The sequence below is a fragment of the Diplotaxodon limnothrissa genome, linkage group LG15 (assembly GCF_057381915.1).
Source record: "Diplotaxodon limnothrissa isolate DT_005_m linkage group LG15, D_limnothrissa_male_GT1.1, whole genome shotgun sequence".
NCBI lineage: Eukaryota > Metazoa > Chordata > Actinopteri > Cichliformes > Cichlidae > Diplotaxodon > Diplotaxodon limnothrissa.
The window spans coordinates 14,977,062-14,999,306 of NC_140610.1; the positions used below are offsets into that span (position 1 = coordinate 14,977,062).

At 40.7% G+C, this 22,245-nt stretch overlaps 1 protein-coding gene across 1 annotated transcript; it reads left to right on the forward strand.

The window, feature by feature from the left end:
- Nucleotides 1–9,875: 9,875 nt before the first annotated feature.
- On the forward strand, nucleotides 9,876–14,670 carry tagapb (T cell activation RhoGTPase activating protein b). Its single transcript, XM_085372490.1, has 10 exons — nucleotides 9,876–9,916; nucleotides 10,252–10,336; nucleotides 10,437–10,490; nucleotides 10,871–10,940; nucleotides 11,195–11,334; nucleotides 11,641–11,802; nucleotides 12,151–12,260; nucleotides 12,578–12,764; nucleotides 13,005–13,086; nucleotides 13,205–14,670. Exons 2-10 carry the CDS (start codon nucleotides 10,310–10,312, stop codon nucleotides 14,332–14,334), a joined length of 1,962 nt encoding a protein of 653 aa, XP_085228616.1. The 5' UTR covers nucleotides 9,876–9,916; nucleotides 10,252–10,309; the 3' UTR covers nucleotides 14,335–14,670.
- Nucleotides 14,671–22,245: the final 7,575 nt, after the last annotated feature.

The window sequence follows — 22,245 nt, forward strand, 5'->3', positions numbered from 1 at the left end:
CGCAGTGGGCGATCCCTTCAAAGCAGAAAGAGAAATGTCAGACACATCCCACTCTCACACATTCAACTAATCAGCGCGCAAACGCAAACACACACACACACACATCAGGCATTTCCATGAGGGGGCTGGACTTCGTGGGTGTCAGTTTCACTATGGTGGGACTGCCACTGACGTAGAGTATACCTCAGCATGAAGAGGCAGAACCAGACATATGCAGCTATATTATTTCACAGAGTTAAGCACTATGTTATTATTGGATTCTACATATATATGTGTTAATGATGTAGTGGGGTGAAAATACAGTGTTAAATAAAGCTGTGAATCATAGTTCTAACGACACTGAATCAATAGTTTTATACTTATTAAATATAAAGATGTTTAAAGCTGAACATATTTAAACACCAGGCTCCTGAGTTAGCTAATAAGAAATGCTGTGCGATGAAAGCAAAAAAACCCAACCCCTCCCCCACGTGACTATTTCAAAATAATACTCTAGTTTATTGCTTAACTAAGAAAAAGTACCTTCAATTCACTGTATCAGATTCCCATTTTCGACCAGTTTTCACGTCTTTCTGACACTATATACACTCACAGGCCACTTTATTAGGTACACTTTGCTCGTAGTGGGTTGGACGCCCTTCTTATGCTCAGTAACACAATGTGTAATCTAGTGAAGCAGCTATCAGAATATTGGTATACTGTGGTCATAAAGGCACAGACACAGTCAGTAACAATAATCAGGTAGGTTGTGGTGTTTAAACATCACTCAGTTGCTCAGTTGTCCAAAATGTGCCAAGAAAATATCCCCCGCAACATTACACCAGCAGCAGAAGCCTGAGGTGTTGATCCAAGGTAGGTGGATCCATGCTTTATTGTTGTTCATGCCAAATTCTCACCTTACGATATGAATGTTACAGGAGAGACCAAGACTCATCAGACTAGGCTGAGTATTTCTGTTCTGTTGTCCTGTTTTCGTGAGTCTGTGTGAATTGTAGCCTCAGTTTTCTAGCTTAGATAATATCAGTAACACCTGGTGTGGGTGTGATCTTCTACTGCTGTAGCCCATCTTCTTCAAGAACCTATGAGTTGTTACCGTTGCATTCTGTTGCATTCTTATCAGCTGGAAGCAGTCTGACCCCTGTGACCTGTGACATAAAAAAACAACAACATTTTGGTCTTTTCTCCCCATTCTGATGCTCAGTTTTGAACTTCAGCAGGTTGTCTTGATCATGACTGCATGCCTAGATGCACTGAGTTGCTACCATGTGACTGGCTTGATTAGATATTTCTAGTAAGGCACAGTTGAACAGGCATGATTACACCTCTTATACCTGATTTAGACCATCTACCTCACAGGGTCACTGTGAATGGTTTACTTCAGTGCTGCTAAATTTGGACTTCTTTGTAATGAATGGAAATATTAGTACATAAAGAATATGTTAAAAAAAAAAAAAGCAGTAGAACAGTAAAAAAACAGTGTTGCCCGCCTAGCTTGGTTAGCAGGCTAGGTCTGTGTTAGCTTTAGCGGAGCAGCTGGCTTAGCTTTGTTCAAAGTTTTGATGTTTAGAAACAACAAAATACATTTATGGACCTGTGTGCCAAGTAGACAAATATCTAATCTAGCCTCGTGCCTTCAATTTTAGTCCACAAAACACAAATTTAGGTTCATTTTAACCAAGCGCAGCTAGCTACAAAGCAAAGCTATCTTTTGCCTGTGTAGCCTGGCTAATTAGCAAAGCAAGAGTAGGTAAAGTGCATTTATCTTCTGATTTTACATCAATATTTACTAAGAAAAAAAGTGGTCCCAGTCTGTAAAACTTATCTTTGAAATTTAACAAAAACAAAACAAACAAAGCAGTGGCATGCTCGTGTTAACACACTTTTACTATTGCACTTCTATGGTTTATCCTGTTGTAAGTACAAACACAAAGCTTCTCCCACAGTTTATATGCCCGTAGTTAATGTGTCATCTCCAGCAGTCAGGGGAAGTACCTCTACTATAACAATTTGAATTTCTTCCCCCGGACCAAGTGGGACGATCAACCACTAAATGTGGTTTCATATGCATTTAGAACAAACAACTCTTACTTGCTCTTACTCTCTTGTCATCTTCACAGGCTCACTCTAGACACAACAGGGAGGCAACAACATGAGCATGCTGGCTTTTTACATTCATTTTTTGTTATCTGACCGCAAATATTTGTGTTATTTGTACATTAATTCAGTGCGCCCCAGGGTGGCTGTGGCTACAATGTAGCTTACCATCACCAGTGTGTGAATGTGTGTGTGAATGGGTGGATGACTGGATGTGTAAAGCACTTTGAGGTCCTTAGGGACTAGTAAAGCGCTATACAAATACAGGCCATTTACCATTTACCATTAATTAACACCAGTAGTTAGTCCAGTGAAGTAAATGTGACAAACTCCTCCATCCAGGTAGATGGTATTTATGAAGAGTAAGAGAAAACCAGCGTCTATGCATAGATAAGAATATGTGAGTCAGGTTTTAAGTTGTGTTGGTAAATGTCATTTCTGAACAAATAACCAAACTTTAGTTAGTAAGTTGATATCAGACCACTTGTCTGTAAAGAATAAGATGACCTTATTGATCCAAGATCAATCAAGCAGGGTTGGCGATGCCGTTATGCACACATCTGACATTTATTCTCTGAATTAGAGCATCATTTCTGCTCTCTGTGATATTTGGAGGAGGAACAGCGCTTTGGAAGAAATTGATCAGACAAATAGTGGTTTATTGTGTTACCCATATTGGAAAATAACCAGAAAACACAATAGCAGTGACAAATTTAAGTTTTTAGGATATTATTAGGATATTATTATGTTATATACCTATGTGGTATGTGACTTTTGTTGCCATGATGCCAGGTCTCTCTTAAAGCATCAGCTTCTAAGTATGCCACTTGAAAAACATGCCGTAGTCCACTAAGTATTAGTAATGTGACCCTGTGGTGTTATTTACAAGACAGTGTGCCTACAGAAAAGTTTCAAAAACGAGGGGTGGGTGGCTCAGCAGGCTCTAATCATCCATTTTTTCTGCACTTACGCTGTATTTCCTTAGAATTCAAATTACTTATTATCGCAAGTAGCCTAAGAGTAAAATTAAACATACATAGCGGTAGTTATGGATTCACTAACTCATTCTTCATTTTCTGGTATGTCCTCTTATGACAAGGCAGTTTCATGCATACCAATTCACATCTTAACCATCGGCTTTCATACGTTTCTGGTGAAAAACTTATGCAGCGTGTTACATATGAATTATACATTTCTACGGAAATTTGTTCTCCTGAAGTGATTAATATTCATTTTTAGCAGAAACATCTGGAGACAGATGCATAAAATTTAAGTCTGATTCTGTTTTAGTAGAAACTCATCTTTTTTTTTAGCCACATTTACGATGTTGTGCATATTCCTTTGTGCATGGTTCCTTTTTTTTTTTTTTTAAATAAATTCATCAAGAAGCCTGGAAGAGTTAAAAAGAATATATACATATACTTATACAGTCAATGGCCACTTTATTATGTACACCTTTATAGTACCATGTTGGGCTTAATTTTGCTTTGAGAACTGCTTTAACCCTTCGTAGTGCAGATTCAGCGAGGTGCTGGAAACACTCCTCTGTGATTTGGGTCCATATTGACTTGACAGCATGTTAGGGAAAATATTTAAGTATATCTAAGTATATCTGGTTGAATATTTCCTAATACAAATAACTACATGCAGTATTCTACCATATGCAAACTTATATCACTAAAAGATTATACTGACTACTAAATACAATTTTCCATTGACACAGCATCACATAGTTACTGCAGAGTTGTCAGCTGCACATCCAGATGTGAATTTCCTTTTCAACCACATCCCAAAAATGTTCTATTGTCCTAAGATCTGGTCACTGTGGTGGCTAAATGCACCATTATACTTCCGCCAGCAACCTGAACTGTTGATACATAATTTCATGTTGTTTATGCCAAATTCTGATCCGTCCATTTAAATGTCTCAACAGAGATCAGGTGTCATCAAACAAAGTTTTCTTATATTTAGCCTCAGTTTCCTGTTCTTAGTTGACTGGAGTGGCACCCAGTGTGGTCTTATGCAGCTGTAGCCCCTCTGCGTCAAGGCGCTCTTCTGCATATCTTGGTTGCACTGAGTATTTATTTGGGTTATGGTTGCCTTCCTATTAGCTCGAAGCACTCTGGCTATTCTTCTCTGACCTCTGTCTGGCAAAGGATTCAAAGATTTTTTGAAACAAAAAAGGATTTGAAACAAAGGATTTTTTCTTCCAGAAAACTGCTTTTAACTTGATGGGCCATTCTCTGTAAACCCTGATGAGATGGTTATGTGGGGGGAAATCCCAGTAGATTAACCGTTTCTGAAATACTCAGACCAGCCCATCAGTTACCAAAACCACAAGAGCCACATTCAAAGTCACTTAAATCATCTTTCTTCCCCGTCGTTGGCTTCAACTTCAGCAGGGTCATCTTGACCATGTCAGGTGCTGGGATTGGCTGATTAGAAAGTTGAACGGTGTACCTAATGAAGTGGCCGGTAAGTGTATATATGAGTTTTTGATATTTATCCTGAACTACATCTAACTTTATTTTTCACCTGTGCTTCACCTTATCAGGATTGACTTACATGTATACGCCTATTCTTCTATGAAAAAGTCATATTATTGTTCATACATCAGGCTCCAGCTGTTAAATGAACCTGATCTTTCTCAGATGCAAAATCAGTCTCATTTCCATGTGGAAATCACCATATTTAGACTCGTTTGGCTGTGGGTTCTCCCCGTCACCCACTCCTTTTTTTTGGTGTGTATCCTCTGGCTCAGGGAGGAGGCTCCCTGCTGGGTGTCTGTGGAGCAGAGTCCATTTGTCCTCGGCCTCGCCAGCGAGAACGGAGAGCTGCTGCTGGACGAGTGCGTTCAGGTCACCGAGGGCTCAAAAACCAGGGAGAGACACCTGTTCCTCTTCAGCGACGTGATTGTCTTCGCCAAACTCAAGTAAGATATTATTAATCTAAAACCCCAGCATTTTAGCTTGTGATGATCAGATATTTTCAGGAGTGTGTGTATTAAACCCAGATAGTTTCTGCTTGTAAAACTGGAGATTTTAAAATAAATCACAACTAAGGAAACTGCCACTGTGTTGTTTTAGCAACTTTCTGTTGAAAATCATCATGTGTTTGTACAGTAGGAATGGGAGAGCGAAAGAGGAAGTGAAAACAAAATGTGTATTTTTGGACTCTACTCGGAGAGATGGGGAATCTCCCAGCAACAGACATTGTTTATGAGTCGTTTCTCTTATTTTAAATTAGTAGAAGAAGAGAGTTGGGTGGTTCCCTTAGAGTGGAGTCACATTAGGGGAAACTCAACAGTTATTTTAACCTTCGCTTCAGCTTTGAAGCGAACAACAGAGCTGCTGGTTCAATACTCTCACGAGTGCTTGTGTGGCTCAAATCACTCTTAAAATTCTTCAAATTTGAAAACCCTGAGATGTTCTGAACACTTACTCGCACCTTTTCTTCACCATTAAACATCCTAGTTATTGTTTTTCCGTATAAGTAAACCTCTGTTTCCTTTATTTTTAAAATGTAAACAGCATTTAAATACACCTTCAGGCAATCACTGTTTACATGGCTTAGTCAGATCAGATCTGTTTGTCAAACACGGTGGAAGTTTTATACCTAATGAGTGGGAGGACATCACACTCATCTCTGTACCACAACCTGCCTACTGTTCCTGTAGACACACAGCTGGCACACCACTGTCATACAGCATAGCAGCCTTTTTTGAGCCTATAAATCTATGAGATCATTACATCTAGAGATGATTGTGTGCTACTATTATTCATTATGTGTTTGCGTGTGTGTTTTTTAGTTTGCTGTGAAGAAACAGGCACACAGCAGGTGTCGGAGGCCACTTTTTCTCATTTCTCCTACAATGTGAAACAGCCCATCTCAGCGTTTCAGCAGCGTGTAGGTGGATGGTGAGGTGGAGGTGTCACGAGCACACCTGATTTTTGATCCGCGCTTCGAGTTCGGGCCAAAGTTTAGCTCCGCTTTGCTGTTTACTTTCACTTTCTCACTCGTGGTCTTGTTAGGTTCATATTCAGAACCACTATGGCTAAGGTGCAGCACAAAACCTGGTCACTTAATAGTCAGGAGGAGATCGTATTTTGATGTCAAATGCAACCTTTCAAACAGTTAAAAACACGTTACACAGCTGTGTTGTGTTAGATTCCAGTGGTGGTAACTCTACCCAGTTCACACAGCTTTTGTTTATCTTTTAAGATGTGAACCCAGATACCAGGCACGTTTGGGGAACTTCTGATTCAGCTGTAGCATGAGCAAGACTTGAGAGGCCCAGATGTTGCCCTAATGTGAAAAACCGCCCGATAACTGACCTGTATAAGGTGTGCCTGCGGCTGAGAGAGTGCATCCAGATTCACTCAGAATCAGTGGAGGCCACATATGGGTCGCAAGAGAACTGCATACCACATTTGGGCCAAATGTTCATTGCTATCAGGTCATTGTAACAGCTTACACAAAAACAACCTTTTCATGGGGAGGACAGTCTCAGAACAATAACTTATGTAACAACACCTTTAAACAATCTCTGTTGTTTTTGTTTGTTAGATCTATACCAGTCTAATGCAGAGTGTGCACAGATGGGCTGTGTTTAAACAGAAATGTAAACTCAAGCGCCAGACTCCAAATTAAGAACACGTCACAGTCCCACATAGAAAACTTATTAACATCATGGATCTCTCATTTAAGTAGGTGTCTGTACTCTAGAGGATTTCATAACTTTACATGCCTATAGTTTGCCTATAAATGCTGGCAATTTTCAATATGTGTTATTGTGATGAAATTATGACGACACACTTTGTGTATTTATAGTAAGATACTGTTGACGGAAACTGACTTTGGGCAAACAGTACTGGCTGAAATCTGCCAAATTCTGCCAAATCAAAACAACAACAGCTGTGCACATAAACAGCACCCATGTTTACTTCTATCAGTGCATCGCATCTCTCCTTCTGTTTTAGTACCGAAACACCTCCCAGCTCCTTCTTTTTTTATTTTTTTCAAATAATAATTCCTCTCTAATCTCTTATGAGTCACCTTTTCTTTTTTAGATTCTTATTTGTCATAAACTTGTATCTATTTTAATAAACTGGGGGATAATCGAAATCTTGACCCTTTTTTTGACACTTAGCATGTGACCATTGTTGCTTGACCAAGTGCAGCAATCAGTCCGCAATTCAGGTGCAAGAGTAGATCATTGATTATTTCGCAGAAATAACCAATGATTATTCGCATGAAGGACCAACTTTCAAAACAAGCTGTCACGGGAGAAATTACGGCCTTTTTTTTTCTCTCCGTGTTTTTATTTCTGTGTTCAGTGCCAATGTTTTCACAGAGAGGAAATGCGCTATTTCATATAAAAGATATTTTTTCAATGGTTTCACAGGAGGGAAGAAAATCAATCACTCATCCAAAAATTATGGAACTGAAACCTGCTTTGTAATCTTGAGAAAACAACACGTTTAGAAACAAATTAATGAAAATTATTTAGAGGAGTGTTGGTTTTATTTTTATTCCCGTTTCGACAGGTCGCCTGCCAGCTACCGACTGAAGCATAGAGTCAGTCTTGAGGACGTCTGGCATTACAGTTTCGAGGATGAACCGGAGGAAGAGGATGGACTGATTGGTGACATTGACCTCAGGCTGACCCTCATCCTGGCCTGGGATCTCACGTTTTGTCTGGTGTGTTTCCGGTGAGAAGCTCCCCTACCCCTCCCCGCACACACAAACTCATACACACAGTGAATGACTCACATGGAAATGGCCAAGCATATTTAGTGTTGAGTCACTGATTCACTGTACACTCAAATACCTGGGTACACGTGTCTAAACATCACAGCTCACATGTGGATCTTCATTTGATTGTTGCTCTTCCTTCTTTATGGTAAACCTTTAATATTGAAATATGTAATCTAAATAAGGCAGCACAATGACACACCACGAGGAGGTCCTGGGTTCAAATCCTCCATCTGGTCTGTTTGTGTGGGCTTTGCATGTTTTCACCATGTCTGTCTCTGGGTACTCTGACATCTTCCTACAGCCCAAAGACATGCAGTTAGTGGGGTTAGATTAATGAGTTGGAGGTGTGAATGAGTATTGTTGTCTGTGTTTCTGTGTTAGCCCTGCAGGCTGTACCTGGCTCTCGCCATGTGGCAGCTGGGGAAGGCTACAGAGCCCCGTGATCCTGAATTGGATAAGCAGAAGTAAATAGATGGATAATCTCAATAAAGAGGTGTCAAAGTTGAGTTGACGAAAGGCCACAGTGGGAACTGAGAATCAGATTAGAGACCAGACTTAATTTAATTGACTGTATAGGCTTCTGGTTACTATTAGTCAGCACAACAGCCTTTTTCACAAGCTTAAAGAGGACAGCTGTTGGCAATATGGAGAATTTAATAAAACAAAATATATTTACGGTCTAAAGTCAGGGCTCAGTGGTAGTGTGGCAAGTTTATTTGAAAATAAATTGCCTCTTGGCAAACAGATACACACACCTCTCAGAGCTTAACCTTTGTGCTGCCATGCTGTGCAAGCTTTCAGGCGCAGTGGAGCTTATCCTGTTTTTTGCTTAATTCAGTATTTGCATATGTCGTAAACCACAGCTGTGAGTAGATGGAGTGAAATTTGATGAAAACCAAAAGAATAAAATTTCCAAAAGGCCACATGAGCTCTTCAAGAAAAGATTACAGAGAGACATCAAGGCAAACAATCTGTTAAAGCACTGACGGAGGAGAAAATACGAGTGTATTGCAATATAAAAACACTGTTGCAACTATAAGCTTTCTGTTTCTTATTCGGCAGACTGCTTTTTTTGCCGGTCATTCAGTTTATGAAATGCACACTCGTGCATATGTAGTAAAAGGTCAGATGATCTGTGGCCTTCATGAAATAGGGAAGTGGCAAGTAGAAAGTCCGCAGAGTAGCATCACAAGACAAAAAGGTTATAAAATAGGAAGTGTGGAGCTGGGAGGGAATTAACATCAGATGATCTTTATCTGGAAATGCTGGCCTTTACAATAAAGATAAAACACATCAGATGCTTTATGTCTAGACATTTTCTTTGTTAAAGGAGTCAAAGGAGATTTTTCTCTCTTCAGTGAATTTATGATGAAGAGCACCAAACGGCACTAAAGTCTAGAAATGCTTCATTTGGGGCAGTCACTCCCACGTTTCTCGCAAACTTATTAGAATCAAACCAAGAGCCGTTTCACAGCTGGTGCTGTATTCCAAGAAAGTGATGAATGCACTAGTAGGTTTTGAGTTGTTTTGTTTGAAAATGAGACGATTTGTTTCTCTGATTGGATGCTCGGACTCTAGTGATGATTCAGTGTGTGAAACTTTCACTCCTGCTCACTCACACCGAGTCGACCGTGGATCCCGTGAGAGGCCGCGGCCTCGTTTGTTGACACTTTCCCGTCGCCTGTGCGCAGACAGTTTATAATTAAAGCGCCTGGCATTAAATCAGGTCATGAAAGGTGAAAGCGCACAGGTGTATATACGTAGGCTCGTCTGTTTCGTCGGCGTGTTTCCACTGATGGACACGAAGCCACAGCAAGCATATGAGGAAGTGGAAGATGTCTCTGGTCGGGGCCCGCCGTGACGTTGCTTCCTGTTCCCATGACTGAGTTACACTTTCCGACAGAGCTGTTAAAAGACCGCGAGGGCCGCACTTCGTGTCATTCCTCCCACTGTAATCTGCCGGCTTGTTTCAGTCGCTCTGTGTGGATTAGTAACTCATACCATGCCGTTATTTTGCCCACAGCTCGCCTGAGGTGAAAGAACGCTGGTTAGATACTCTTCACAGGTAAGAACAAGATCATTGTTTATATCAGCAAACTCTCGCAGGCGCTCTCCCATTTATCGTCATTCATAAAAAGCATTGTGAAATTTTTCGATCACTTCTGCCACTTATTGTAATTGTTCTGCACATATTCATATCGGCTTCTTAAGTTATGCAAACATCGAGGCAGCATTTGTAACAATGTAAAACTGTATTTCTTTAATAATCTCTTGAGGCTCCATTGAACCACAATAACTTCATCATTTTATTTTTTGTTTTACTGCTTTATAAACTCAAAATTCAGACTTGATAAACAGTCAGTGAGTGCCACTTCTCTAAGTGTTTCATCGTCATTGCAGAAAAATTAAAGAAGCAAAAACGAGGACCGGTTCTTCTTCTTTTCCTCCAGACGTCCTGATGAAGGTGTTGAGTGGCAACATCACAGTAAGTCTCGCTATCTGCTCCGCCACATTTCTTTTTAAAAAACATAAACATTTTTAAGAGCCGTTATTAAAGAAAAACTACTCATTTCTTTCTCCCACAGACCAAAACTCTAACAGGAGGTGGCATGGAAGAATTGATTGAGTTTCCACTCGATGTAAGTAATCCCAGTTTTTCTGGCTTCTTATGGTAGAAAATGTTCAAAATAGACACCTGCTGGTAAAAAACAGCTGTGCCTCTGCGCTAACGCTCAGTGGACAGTTGTTACATAATAAACATAGTATGTTAAATGCAGAAAGTGCAAACATACTGATAAGTTGCACAATTAATGCAATAATTATATTAGAATGCTGAAAATAATTAGAAATCTGTCTTTTGAACATCTAAAAGACTAATTTAACATTTGTTCATTCACGTGTTAGAAGGCGTGCAACTTGACACAAAAAAAGCCACAACCCCTCCCTTGGCTACTGTTGCATGCTCATGTTCCTCTTCCACGTTGCTCACCATGCCACTTTTTCTTTATTTTGTCACCAGGGCAACGCAAAGATCTGCGCTGTGTCGAAGCAGTTGAATAATCAAGAGGAGAGGCAGAGACAGCCCACTGGTGAGTTTGAAAATCTCTTTACGGTGTTTTTTTTTTCTGGTGGGAGGGAGTGCCTCGCTAAATGTGCCATGTGCAGAGAAGAGACCAAAGAGAACAACCACAGACGAGAGGAAATCTAGCCGCTGATAAGAGAGAACGAGTACAGAAAGCTTGTTTTTGGCACTCGGGGCTTTGACTCTTTGCACATCTGCCTTTGTTGCCGTGTCTTATGAGTATAAAATGTTAAATGGATAAAACATTTCTGCTCCTAACAGACACCAAGTGGAACGTGGTGAGGAGGAGGCTGTCAAAGGGCCGCAAAAAGCGACCAGAAATAGAAAACAAGATTCAGCTGTTTGGAGAGCCCCTCCACAAGATATGCCCAGACGATTGCTCACTTCCCAAACCAGTCACAGTAAGTTGCCCTTTGATAAATGTCAGAGTTGATGTCATATCAGTAGCTTAGCTCACTTTGAGAACTTTCTGTGCATTGGTTTCAAGATGTTAGCAGCCTGTGTTTTAAAATGATTTCTTAATGCTTTGAAGATTGAATACAATATGATAGCATGCGTGCACGCACAAACGGTGCACATTAATAAGCCAAGACAAAAACACACACACACACATGCAGAGCTGCTGTGTTTGTGGGTGTGTTTTTTTTTATTTTTTTTATTCATATATGATAATCTCATCTTCCTTCTCTCCCGTCCTGCTTCATCAGGAGCTGCTGGTGCTGCTGAGGAAGAAAGGCCCCTCCACAGAGGGAGTGTTTCGAAAGCTGTGCAACATCAAGAGCATGAAAGACATCAGAGAGCAGCTGAACAGCGGCGGCAGTGTGGACATGGGCGAGCTGCCCGTCGTTCTGCTCGTCGGACTACTCAAAGTACGTTTGCATACTGAGAGGCGCTCGCACTTCACATGTTCTGCGCATACTATTAGCGTTACCACGTATGTGCAAATCCACGATTAATATTAGCGCTAAAGTACTTTCTACATCACTGATAAAGAAGCATTACGGCTGTAGGTTATTTTAACCACTGCTACCACAACGGCCACACTACTACTGCTTTACCCTCTGCTATAGTTTCTAAGAAAGCAGCAGTAATTCCTTAAATATGTTAGACCGCTTGACAAGGAAGCTGTCAAATAGGTGGTCTTGATTATATTTAATATGCTAGTGCACAGCCTCTAATATACATGTGCCTAATCAATGCCTTTCTCCTATTTATAGAGTTTTCTGAAGGAGCTTCCTGGCAGCCTGCTAAGATCTGACTATTATGACAAGTGGATGGCAGCTCTGGACATTGAAGACACCCAGCAGAGAACTCTGGAAATCACAAAGTAAGCAGTCGATGTCTGCTAATGAGCCTCGGCACTGCCTGTCTAAAAAACAAAAAACACAAAAAAAGAATTTATATCTTTAAAAAAAACAGTTATGTTCTTTTTTTTCATGACTGGTTTTGTGGTTTTGAGGGAAGTTTTTAATCATTCCATATGTTCGCTATACAATCTGACCGGAACATAGCCCACTTCTCTTTTTTAAGTCTGTCTACTGTTTTAAAAAAGGAAGAGACTCTAAAAAAAAGAGCGGCAAGCTAACCGTTTTTTGTTTTTTTTTCCTTCCTGCTTCTCCTTTTTTTTTGCTACCCGCGAGCTAGGGTGGTAGATGATCTCCCCGGGCTGAACAGACTCCTCCTGCAGCATCTGATCTGCGTCTTCCATCACATCCTGGAGAGCGCAGACATCAACAAGATGGATGCCTACAATCTGGCGGTGTGCATCGGCCCCACGCTGCTGCAGCTGGATGACACCTCGCTGGAGGAGCAGAAGGAGAAGATGCAGAAGGTAAAAAGATGTGATATGAATTTACTTTCTCACTTTGAGCGCTTTGAAGCCTCGCGGCTCACAGTGCAAAAAACCTCAAGCGGTTTCATAAGTGGGAGTGCACTAGCACATACTTAGGTGCTAATAACAAGCCGAGTATTTGGACCAAGTGAAGCACTGAATTTGTCTACAGAATCCCTTGACTTTGTTGTTGTTATTCATTTTACTAATGCTTGCTTGTCTTTGTGTGATTCTCTGCAGGTGACAGATCTTACTCAGTTCCTGATTGAGAACTGTGACATTCTTGGAGAGAATACCAGAGTCTTACTGGACACAGATGAAGGTAAATTAATTAGCAAATAAAGCCCCCAATAATGCTGAGAGACCTTTATGGGCCTTTTTTACAGAGGTAAATGAGATTAAATGGATTCTAATCATGTCTTCCTTTCCTTGCTCGACAGACTCTGTCTCCTCCCAGCATCAGGACTCTGCGTATGATAGCACAGACCCAGATGGAGATGCAGAGGTGGGAGAGAATATCATGTCCACGTCTACAGAATATGGCTCTACTTCTTCATCCTCATCGCCCAGCCCCAGCACGACAACCTCTTCTTGGTCCGATGCTGTCTTCAACACAAAGCCAGAATTCAACCGCCGGTGCTCCGAGCCCATCATCCTCCTCTCGGACGATCTCAAGGGCCTGTGCAGCCACGCCAGGAGCCACGAGGACTGCTCCACAGAAAAGGCAGATTTTGCCGAGCAGCCTCTGAAAAAGCAGATCTCCGATGACTCCTTCTTGCTCAGAGGCCGTAGCGTAGCCAGGCCAACTATGCCTTTCTTAAAATTGAACAACTCCAATGGAGATCTGCAGCCCTTCATGGGCAAAGACTGTTCTTGCTCTTCCCTCGAAAGCACTACCTCTAACCATTCAGAGAGCTCTGTTTTCACCAGTTCCCCAATGGTGTCACCAGGATGCTCGAGGAAGGCAAACGCCAGCAGCCAGCCTTCAGTGGCTGTTAAGGGACAGCAGGAGATTTCCAAACCACAAGAAAGGAAGCGCTCTCAGTCCATGAGAGTTGCCACTAAAGTCTTAATGAGGACCAGGAGCTTAGGAGCCTTTAGCAGAAACAGCCAGAAAAGAGACTCACAGAAGGAAAACGCCTTCCCCTGCGAAACCCTCCAGGAGGACTTACAGAGCGAAGCTGATCCACCGGCCGAGCCTGTGGATAGACCACGCCCTCTGTCTGCGATTGAAGTTTTCAAGCATGTTGACAGCAGGCAGCCCTGCAGCCCTCCATCATACGAACAGGCGGTGCAGAATGTGGGTCCCCCCCCACAGTATCGCTCATTGACTGTAAAGGAGATGAGGAGCAGGTCTCGTCCATCCTCTGTAAATTATGACTCTAATCCTCAGTGCATCCAAATTCAGGAATGCATTCCCCAGGAATCAGACATTGTCAATCTACGGCAGCCTTTCCGCCAGAGAGCCATGTCGGAGTCCGTGTCGACGCGTCAACACGATGTCGTGTCACGGAGATGCAGCCAGCCTGTGTTTGAGGAACTTTCCTATGCAAAGGAGTCTTACGTTTGATTGACTTAATATCTGCTCTGCAGATTGGATTTTGTCACAATCTGCAAATATTGTAGACAGAAATAATTCACAGGCATGAGTTACTGGGAGCAAAGCTGAAAGCCAGCAGCAACCCAAGCTTGGTGCACAAAGTCCAGTGTTTTTATCGTTCACTTTTTCACTTTGGATAAATGTCAGCTATGTGACGCCTTTATGGCTGCACATTCTCAGTAGTACTGTTAAGAGTACAAGTATTAACTTCGGTGTAGTTACGATGATAGATATTTAGTCTATCACAATGAAGCTATGAACACAGTTTGCTGTGGAGAAAATATGCTACGAATTTCTGTGTTTCGTCTCAAGTGTTGTTTGTTATGGTGATATTTACCGTATAGTATAATATATGTTCACTATGATTTTTGTGTGTTTGTTTGTTTGCTTTTTGTGAATCTAATTCACTTTGCATATTTCTTCTTCTTCCACTACATTAAAGCACTTTTCTGATAATCTTTTTTTGTATTTGTATGCTGAATTGTACATAAAGTAAGCTAGCAATGTATGTAATCTTTATCAATGAGTGTTTTGGCGCCATAAAACGTCTGGTTGAACAGTTTTAAGTAACAAAGTAAAAAGAATATAAGAATGCAATAAAAACAATTACAAACTAAACAAGTTCCAGTCTGTGTATCTGTGACCTTCACAAATGCCTGTACATTTGTTTGCTGCTAAATCACCCTGCAGTGCAATCATTAGTGTCTAAATTAATGACAGAAAGGAGGAGAGTGACTACTTTGGCCAGAGTTCTCTTTTCTAGACATGTTGCATAACGCGCTAACAAGCTTCATTGAGAGAACAGCGTGTTCTGGCACACATGCTAAAGCTGAAGGAAACCAGATTCTGTCACATGGGCGGATTTGGTTTTTCTGCGAATTGCTGTTCCTCTTGTCTGTGACTGCAGATGAGCTGATGCCACCTCTCCTTCCTCCTTTCTACGCGGTGTTAACACTCTTTCCTTCCTTGACGAGCTGATTTTCTTGTCTAATTTTCCAAATTTAAACTGATTGAAAGTGAGCCTGATTTATCCAGCTGAATACTGAACACCAAGACAGACACACAAAAACACACAAAAAAATCATCATAATCTGCTATACTGACAAGCAAGTGCATGCATGCACAGAAGTGGTGTCAGTATTTTGACATTCAGTGTCAAATATACAAACTATAGAAATCAGATAAAGGCAACTTGTGCAAATAAAAAAGTTAGAAATATATATGTGACAACAGAACTATTCAGTAAAAATGTGAGGATGTGCAAAATGTAAACTGTGCATGAAAAATATGCATGCATGAAGAAAATAACCCAGAAAATAAAACACAGATATAGGAGGAAGCTGATGGACAGAAGCCTCCTTCCACAGGGGAAGAACTCAAGAAGTGCATGTTCACTTTGGAGGGTTCAGCTTGAACAGTTCCCCACCAACATTAGGTGTCAAAGTGTTTGGAGACTAAACTGCACTGGAAAAAGTTTAATAATTGTAATGAATGCTTTCAGGTTAACAAAAGCTAAGCATGTGCCGCAATTCAGGAGATTATTATTCATGCAAAGGATGCGAGTCTCTTGTTTTCTTCACAGGTATTCCAGGTACCACAAAGTTCAGGCCGATGTTAATACAGGTAACTCTTTGTGACTTTAACTGGCACAGACTCAGGTGAGGATTCTCAGATTCTCCACAGGTTTGAGCTCAGGTAAGTGCTCTCTGATATCTGCAGGTTTGTGGGGGCGAGAGCGGGCCAGGCGGGGTTCTTTGTCCAGGACAAAATCAGTGATAGAGAAAGAAAGGTAAGATAAGTAGCAAAACAAAGACAGAGAGAAAGGGAGAAGGCAGTTCAAAACAAAGGAGGACCGTGACATTAGTGTCCTGCAAGTACTTTTATTACCCATTTCCATAGGAAAGCACAGAAAAACAAAAATCAACAGCAATCATATGCTGTAGGCATTCACATTGAATCCTGTGTCATATGTAAGAGACAATTGTTTAATCTATAATCTTTTAGCAAATGGCGAACAAAAACAGGAAGAACTTGTGTAATACAACAAGCCACAAGCCTCAAAAACAACCAGGGCTCTATTAGTACCTCTCTGACAGTCCAACTCTGCACATTCTTTGCACGATTCAAAATTCTTCCAAAATGTAGACCTCAGTTTATAGCTTTCGTTTTTTCTTTATTGGGGTATCTGTCGAAGGATCTCCACATAAGAACACGGTGGCTCTGTTTCAGGTTATCTCCAAACCCCCAAACTAAGATGCTGCTAGTAACATCAAAAGGTTTGATAACAAACAATTATGCAATAGAAATCTTTTGAGTTGCAATGAAAGAAATATGTTGTCTTCATTTTAAAAGTCCGTTTTTAAACTCTACTGTGGAGGAAGCTGACAGTCACTAGCACGGCGTTCTGGATACATTTGTTCAGCAGTTGGTCACTTGGTTTTTTTTTTGTCTTTAAAAGGTCAGAAAATATAGCACGCGAGGCTGCACCGCTTTGAGGTAAATGCTAACATCAGCACGCAATCGCCACAGTTTACAGTGTTGCAAGCAGCGTTTCTAGTCAGCACTTAACATGAATACAGCAGAGGCTCATGGGAGTGTTTTTAGTTTTTGCAGGCTTTTGGACTTGTTTTGGGAAAAATCTGAAAAAATCTGAATCAGTTAGTAGCGTTGGTCTTATGAAAGCCTGTCATCCTGTAGTTGTTGAGACATTTCAGTCAGATTGACAAATTACTTTCAAGTCTTGTGGAAGAAGGAAGCAAGAGTTACAGTACATGAAAACATGAACCTGTTCTTAAATAATCCTTCAACTGGTTGATTTAACATTGGATAATCTTTCTGTTATCCATTTCAGCGTCGCACGGGGGGCTGGAGCCATAGGGCGAGAGGCAGGGTATACTGTGGAGGGGTCACCAAGCTAACGCAGGGCTAACACAGAGAGAGACAGACAAACATTTGCACTCATATTCACACCTATGGGCAATTTAGAATCACTATTTAACCTTACCCACTACGTGCATGTCTTTGGACTGTGGGCAGAAGCTGGAGTAGATAACAAGAATCCACACAAACATGGGAAGAACAACAACCTCCACACAAAAAGCCCCTGGCCAGTTGTTGGATTCAAACTCAGGACCCTCTTGCTGTGAGGCAACAGTGCTAACTACTGCCCCACCCCACCATGATTAGAGTTATTACACCTAATCTGATATATCTGTGATTGAAAAGACAGTTTCATTAATATTTTATCCACAGGTTAAATAAAAATAGTCCATGTGTTCTTGATCTTTTCTCTATGTGGGATCTTCTTACTCTGGAAAAATAGACTATACACTAATGAGCAGAGATGGGCAGTAACGCGTTACTTGTAATCCGATTACTTTTTTCAAGTAACGAGTAAAGTAAGGGATTACTATCGCAAAACCGGTAAGTAGATTACCGTTACTTTCCCGTAGGAACGCTGCGTTACTAAAACCGTGATTTTTTTTTCGCGAGGTCTCATGACAGTGACGTAAGCGAGTGCGACGTTTTTGACAACAGCTGTGTGCAGATCAACAATGGATAATATATGGAGTGCGGAGAGAGTATGAGCGTGCAGCATTCAGGGGTGTCAAACTCAAATACACAGTGGGCCAAAATTCAAAACTGGAACGTTAATATTTATTGAAATATATTTATTCCTCCAGATATAAGAATGAATCTTTTCTTATGGAGTCAAACACGTTTTGCTGAAAAACTGAATATGGAACAAGCAAAGCTTAATACTAAACAATATATATATTAGCTGTATAATACCAGTAGGCCAGCTCTAATAGTAATTTGGTGTGGCTTCATGGGCCAAATGTAATTAGGCTGCGGGCCAAATTTGGCCCACGGGCCAGAGTTTGACACCTATGGTTTAAAGCGTGGAAGTACTGACCTTATTTTGAGTTTGATTCCATAAAAAGTGACAAAAACATTAGTGTCTGTTGTGCGTGGGAAGAAAACTTCTTTTTACAGCGAAAAAACCCCTAAACTTCCAAGCAAGCACTGAGTGCGCTACGATGTAATGGGAAACTCACAGAGAAACTCACGGATTCTTCCACTGACCCCTGCGGCACACCTGCACCAGGGTAAACCTCCGCCTACTCCACTTCTGCTTTACAGGTGAAAATAGAGCAACAGGACCGCTAGTCTTTGATTTTATTTATTTTCTGCTGTGTTTTACTGAAAGAGTGAGTGTAAACAAAAATATATATATTTTATTTTATGTGCTGGAATGTGCAGAAAATGGGTTTAAATATTAAACAAATTTCTTCCAGTCAGAGAATGTTGCGTATAATTAAATTTTTGCTTGATGCATAAAGTTAAAAGATTAAAACTAATAAAACAAGTTTTAAAAAGAGACTTTTCCATTTGATTACATTTTGTATGATGGATTATGCAGAAAAAGTAGAATTGGGCTGAAAGATATGTCGCTTTATCACCTCTTCAGGTTGTAAATCGTGTTTTTAAAATGTAACTAAGTAAGTAAGTAATTGATTACTTTTGAAAATAAGTAATCAGTAAAGTAATGGGATTACTTTTTGGGGGAAGTAATCAGTAATTAGTTACTGATTACTTTTTTCAAGTAACTTGACCAACACTGCTAATGAGCAGGTTATATCTGTCCTCTGCTTGTATCTTTGACTCTCAGCTCTGTTTTTGACATACGAATGATCACTTGTCATAAAAGGGTTAAAAGAAATATTTTCTATCTGAAGCAGACATTGTAAATGCCCTCCATGCCTTCATCTTATCACATTTAGGCTATTCCCAATACTCTGGTCTCTGCCAAAAGTAAATCTCCTACTTCACCTGGCTCTAAATGACATGGCCTCACTCCAGCCTACACTATAGATGTACTCAGACCTCATGAACCAATGTCAGAGCCCCCCCCAACTGTTCCCACAGCCCACCTCTTTACAGAAGCCACCTTAAAGACGTTTTCTGTTAGAGACTTGCAGCTGGAGCGCGCTTTACAAGAAGACTGAGGTTAGCAAACTCAGTATCTACTTTTAACCCTTTACAGGGGCCTCACTGGAGTACCCACCATTAACTGAAGCATTACATGTTTCAAGACTTTTTGTTATCTTTTCCCCAAAATTTGCTATTAAAGGCAATTTTTACAAAAAAGCTTTTCTATAAAAACGTTTCTTATGCCCTCTCTTTTTCTTTATAGCCCTATGTATTTAATTTTATTTCTAATTTTTTATTTATTATTCTATTCAGCAAGTCAGTGTACTCTCCCTGCTGGTCCCAAGCCTGGATAAATGGCACCGGCTGCGTCAGCAAGGCTAAAATCTTCACTAAATCAAACATGCTGATCATCAAGAATGAGATATTGGATCAGGGATGAGCTGGAAGCACATGATCACTTTTTCACTACTGGTTTCACTTCACGACCAGTAAATGCCTTCCATGCAAAGCACAGGTGACTGTGCCAATCTGCTAGTCACCAAAGAAGAAGTGACCTAAGAGGTGGTTGGGGCTCGAGAGGTAATCTACTCATTGCACGTCTGGTGTTTCAGTCCCTGGCTCCTCCAGTCTGCATCTCAAAATATCCTTGGGCAGGATGCTGGACCACAACTTTCATATATGCATCTATCAAGAAGGTTTAAATTATCGCCCTGCTGGAGACTCTTTGTTTCCCATGTATGTGCGGGTCCTCTGTGGAATCACCAGCTTCCTCTCACAGAGCAAAGACAAGCATGTCAGATTAACTGAAGTGTAAGTATGAGTGTGAATGCTTGTCTGTCTTAGCCCTGTGACCTGTCCAAAGTATATCCTGCCTCTCTCCCAGTGATAGCAGGGATAGGTTAGCAGCCCTGAATCAGATCAGCAACACAAACTGACATGGCTTGTGGTCTGTAAAGCACTTTACAGTCATGTTTTGAAAAATTCTGTACAAATAAAACTTTATTTGTATTATTCTGACACTGTTTGACTGCAGGTCTCAAACCAGTGTTAAATTGGATTGATTTTACTTGTAATGGTTTTCCATCCCACACTCATCAATAAGCATGCTGGAGATTTGTTTTTCATTTACAGTAATTACCTGCCGCAGGTTTTACTACTTTCCTTGACACTGGTTTACCACTTTCCGTGTAGGCTTGGGGGCATGTTGACAGACCTAGAAGCCCTCCCCCCAACCCTCACACGCAACCGCCTTCTGTGTGTGTCGTCACCGAAGTTCGGCACAACACATTTAGACTTGTCCTTTCGCTCTGCTCATCCAAATCCAGGCTCCCAGTGGGGTTGAAGTCTTGAACCAAAAGTACAAAAGATTATGTTGTGAGTCCATTACTGTACTGAAAAAAAAAAAAAAAGAATGAATGTGTGGAAGCATGCCCTGCTGATTACATAATACCATGGCTGTCAGTCAAGACTAATGAGAAGAAACTAACAGAGTGGCAATCTGCAAAGTTTGCCCTTTAATAATGTGTAATGATTTTAATGATTTGTGGCAGCTGAGGCATAAACAATACACTGTGGTGTAATGTTAACAACAGATTACCCCCCCCCCCCCCCCTCACGTCCTCACCTGAATAGACATCAAGGTTCATTATTCACCCTTTTTTAGAAAACACATGATGCAGTTCCAGCAGGGGGGTTGCACTTGCAGCAATTAGACGAATTAGACAAGAAACCTTTTTTTGGATATTTAAACATTTTGCCTGTTATGTAACGATATCGACAGACAAAGGCATAATTAAATCATCGATACGGAAACGAAGAAAAGTGCCACTTCTCACCACAGAACGCTCACCTTTGTCCTCCCTCCACACAGAGTCTGGTGTCAGTTCCTGTGCCCTATTTTTCTCTGACATGTTCAGACTTTTTCTTTTTTATAAAGCTCTGAAAACTCTGTGGTTGAGCATCATCTTGAGCTGAGTTTCTGCTTTTTACTAAGACACTCATGTGGGCCAGGATGAAGTGTTAGCTGTGGGTAAAAACAAATCTGTTTTCAAGTGTACTGCTTTCTTTTTCTTGCTTGTTTTGTTTCTTTATAGGCTGCAATAGTGTGAAGAAGCACCACATTTGCACCACTGCTCACATCTGAAGTCAGACACTGAAACTCTGTTTATGTTTACTGTCAATTCTAGCTTTTAGAGAAAGTCTTACCTCGTATAGTGCTAAGAGATGTCTTTATATGCAAAAAATACAAAAAGATGCAGGATGACACCGTCACCTTTTGGCTTTCTTTTCTGTGCAGGAAGTCGTTCTTGCATCAAGAGGTTATTCTCAGAATTTCTGATGTGTTGTAAGAGTCTAGCAGGTGCTTACAATACTGGGTTTGTTTTTGACATTAATAGACTGTTTATGGGCTGAAAAGCTGTTTCTGCGTGTCTGTTTGTCTGAAACTGGCAGTTCAGTCTTGACTTTGAGATGGAGGCTTTGATCACAGCAAGAATTGAAACCTTAAAGAAAAATCGTTACAGTAGAAGCATTTTTAATGGCAAAAAGATAACAATCCACTTCTCTTTAGTCTCAGGAATTTAGTTGAGGAATGATTTAATTTAGCTCAGTTTTGAGACAAAGTACAATCATCATAGGAATAAAAGCAGTTTGATAAAGACATGAAGATGTACAGTTACTTATATACACAGCTAAAAAATAAATAAATAATGGATCATTGAGCTGGTCAGTTAAGTCGCAGAGGGGGGTTTTAATCAGGTTCAGCTGCTTCGGTGTTCATGAAATTAACAGTAGAGGCATCGATGAGACAATACCTGAAACAGGAACAGTTTTGCAGGTGGAGGTCACAGGTTTTTTTTCCCCTTCTTCATCTTTTCTCATCATTTTTTTTTATTAGTTTTGCATTTTTCTAAAGGTTAGTTTTGCATTGTCACTGCTGGCAGCATG

Excerpts from the sequence above, each read along its gene's own strand:
- tagapb (XM_085372490.1), top strand. The coding sequence starts at position 10,310 with ATGAAGGTGTTGAGTGGCAACATCACA. Across the intron at positions 10,491-10,870 it reads TGATTGAGTTTCCACTCGAT|GGCAACGCAAAGATCTGCGC; the intron begins GTAAGTAATCCC and ends TTTTGTCACCAG. Across the intron at positions 12,261-12,577 it reads AGAACTCTGGAAATCACAAA|GGTGGTAGATGATCTCCCCG; the intron begins GTAAGCAGTCGA and ends CCCGCGAGCTAG.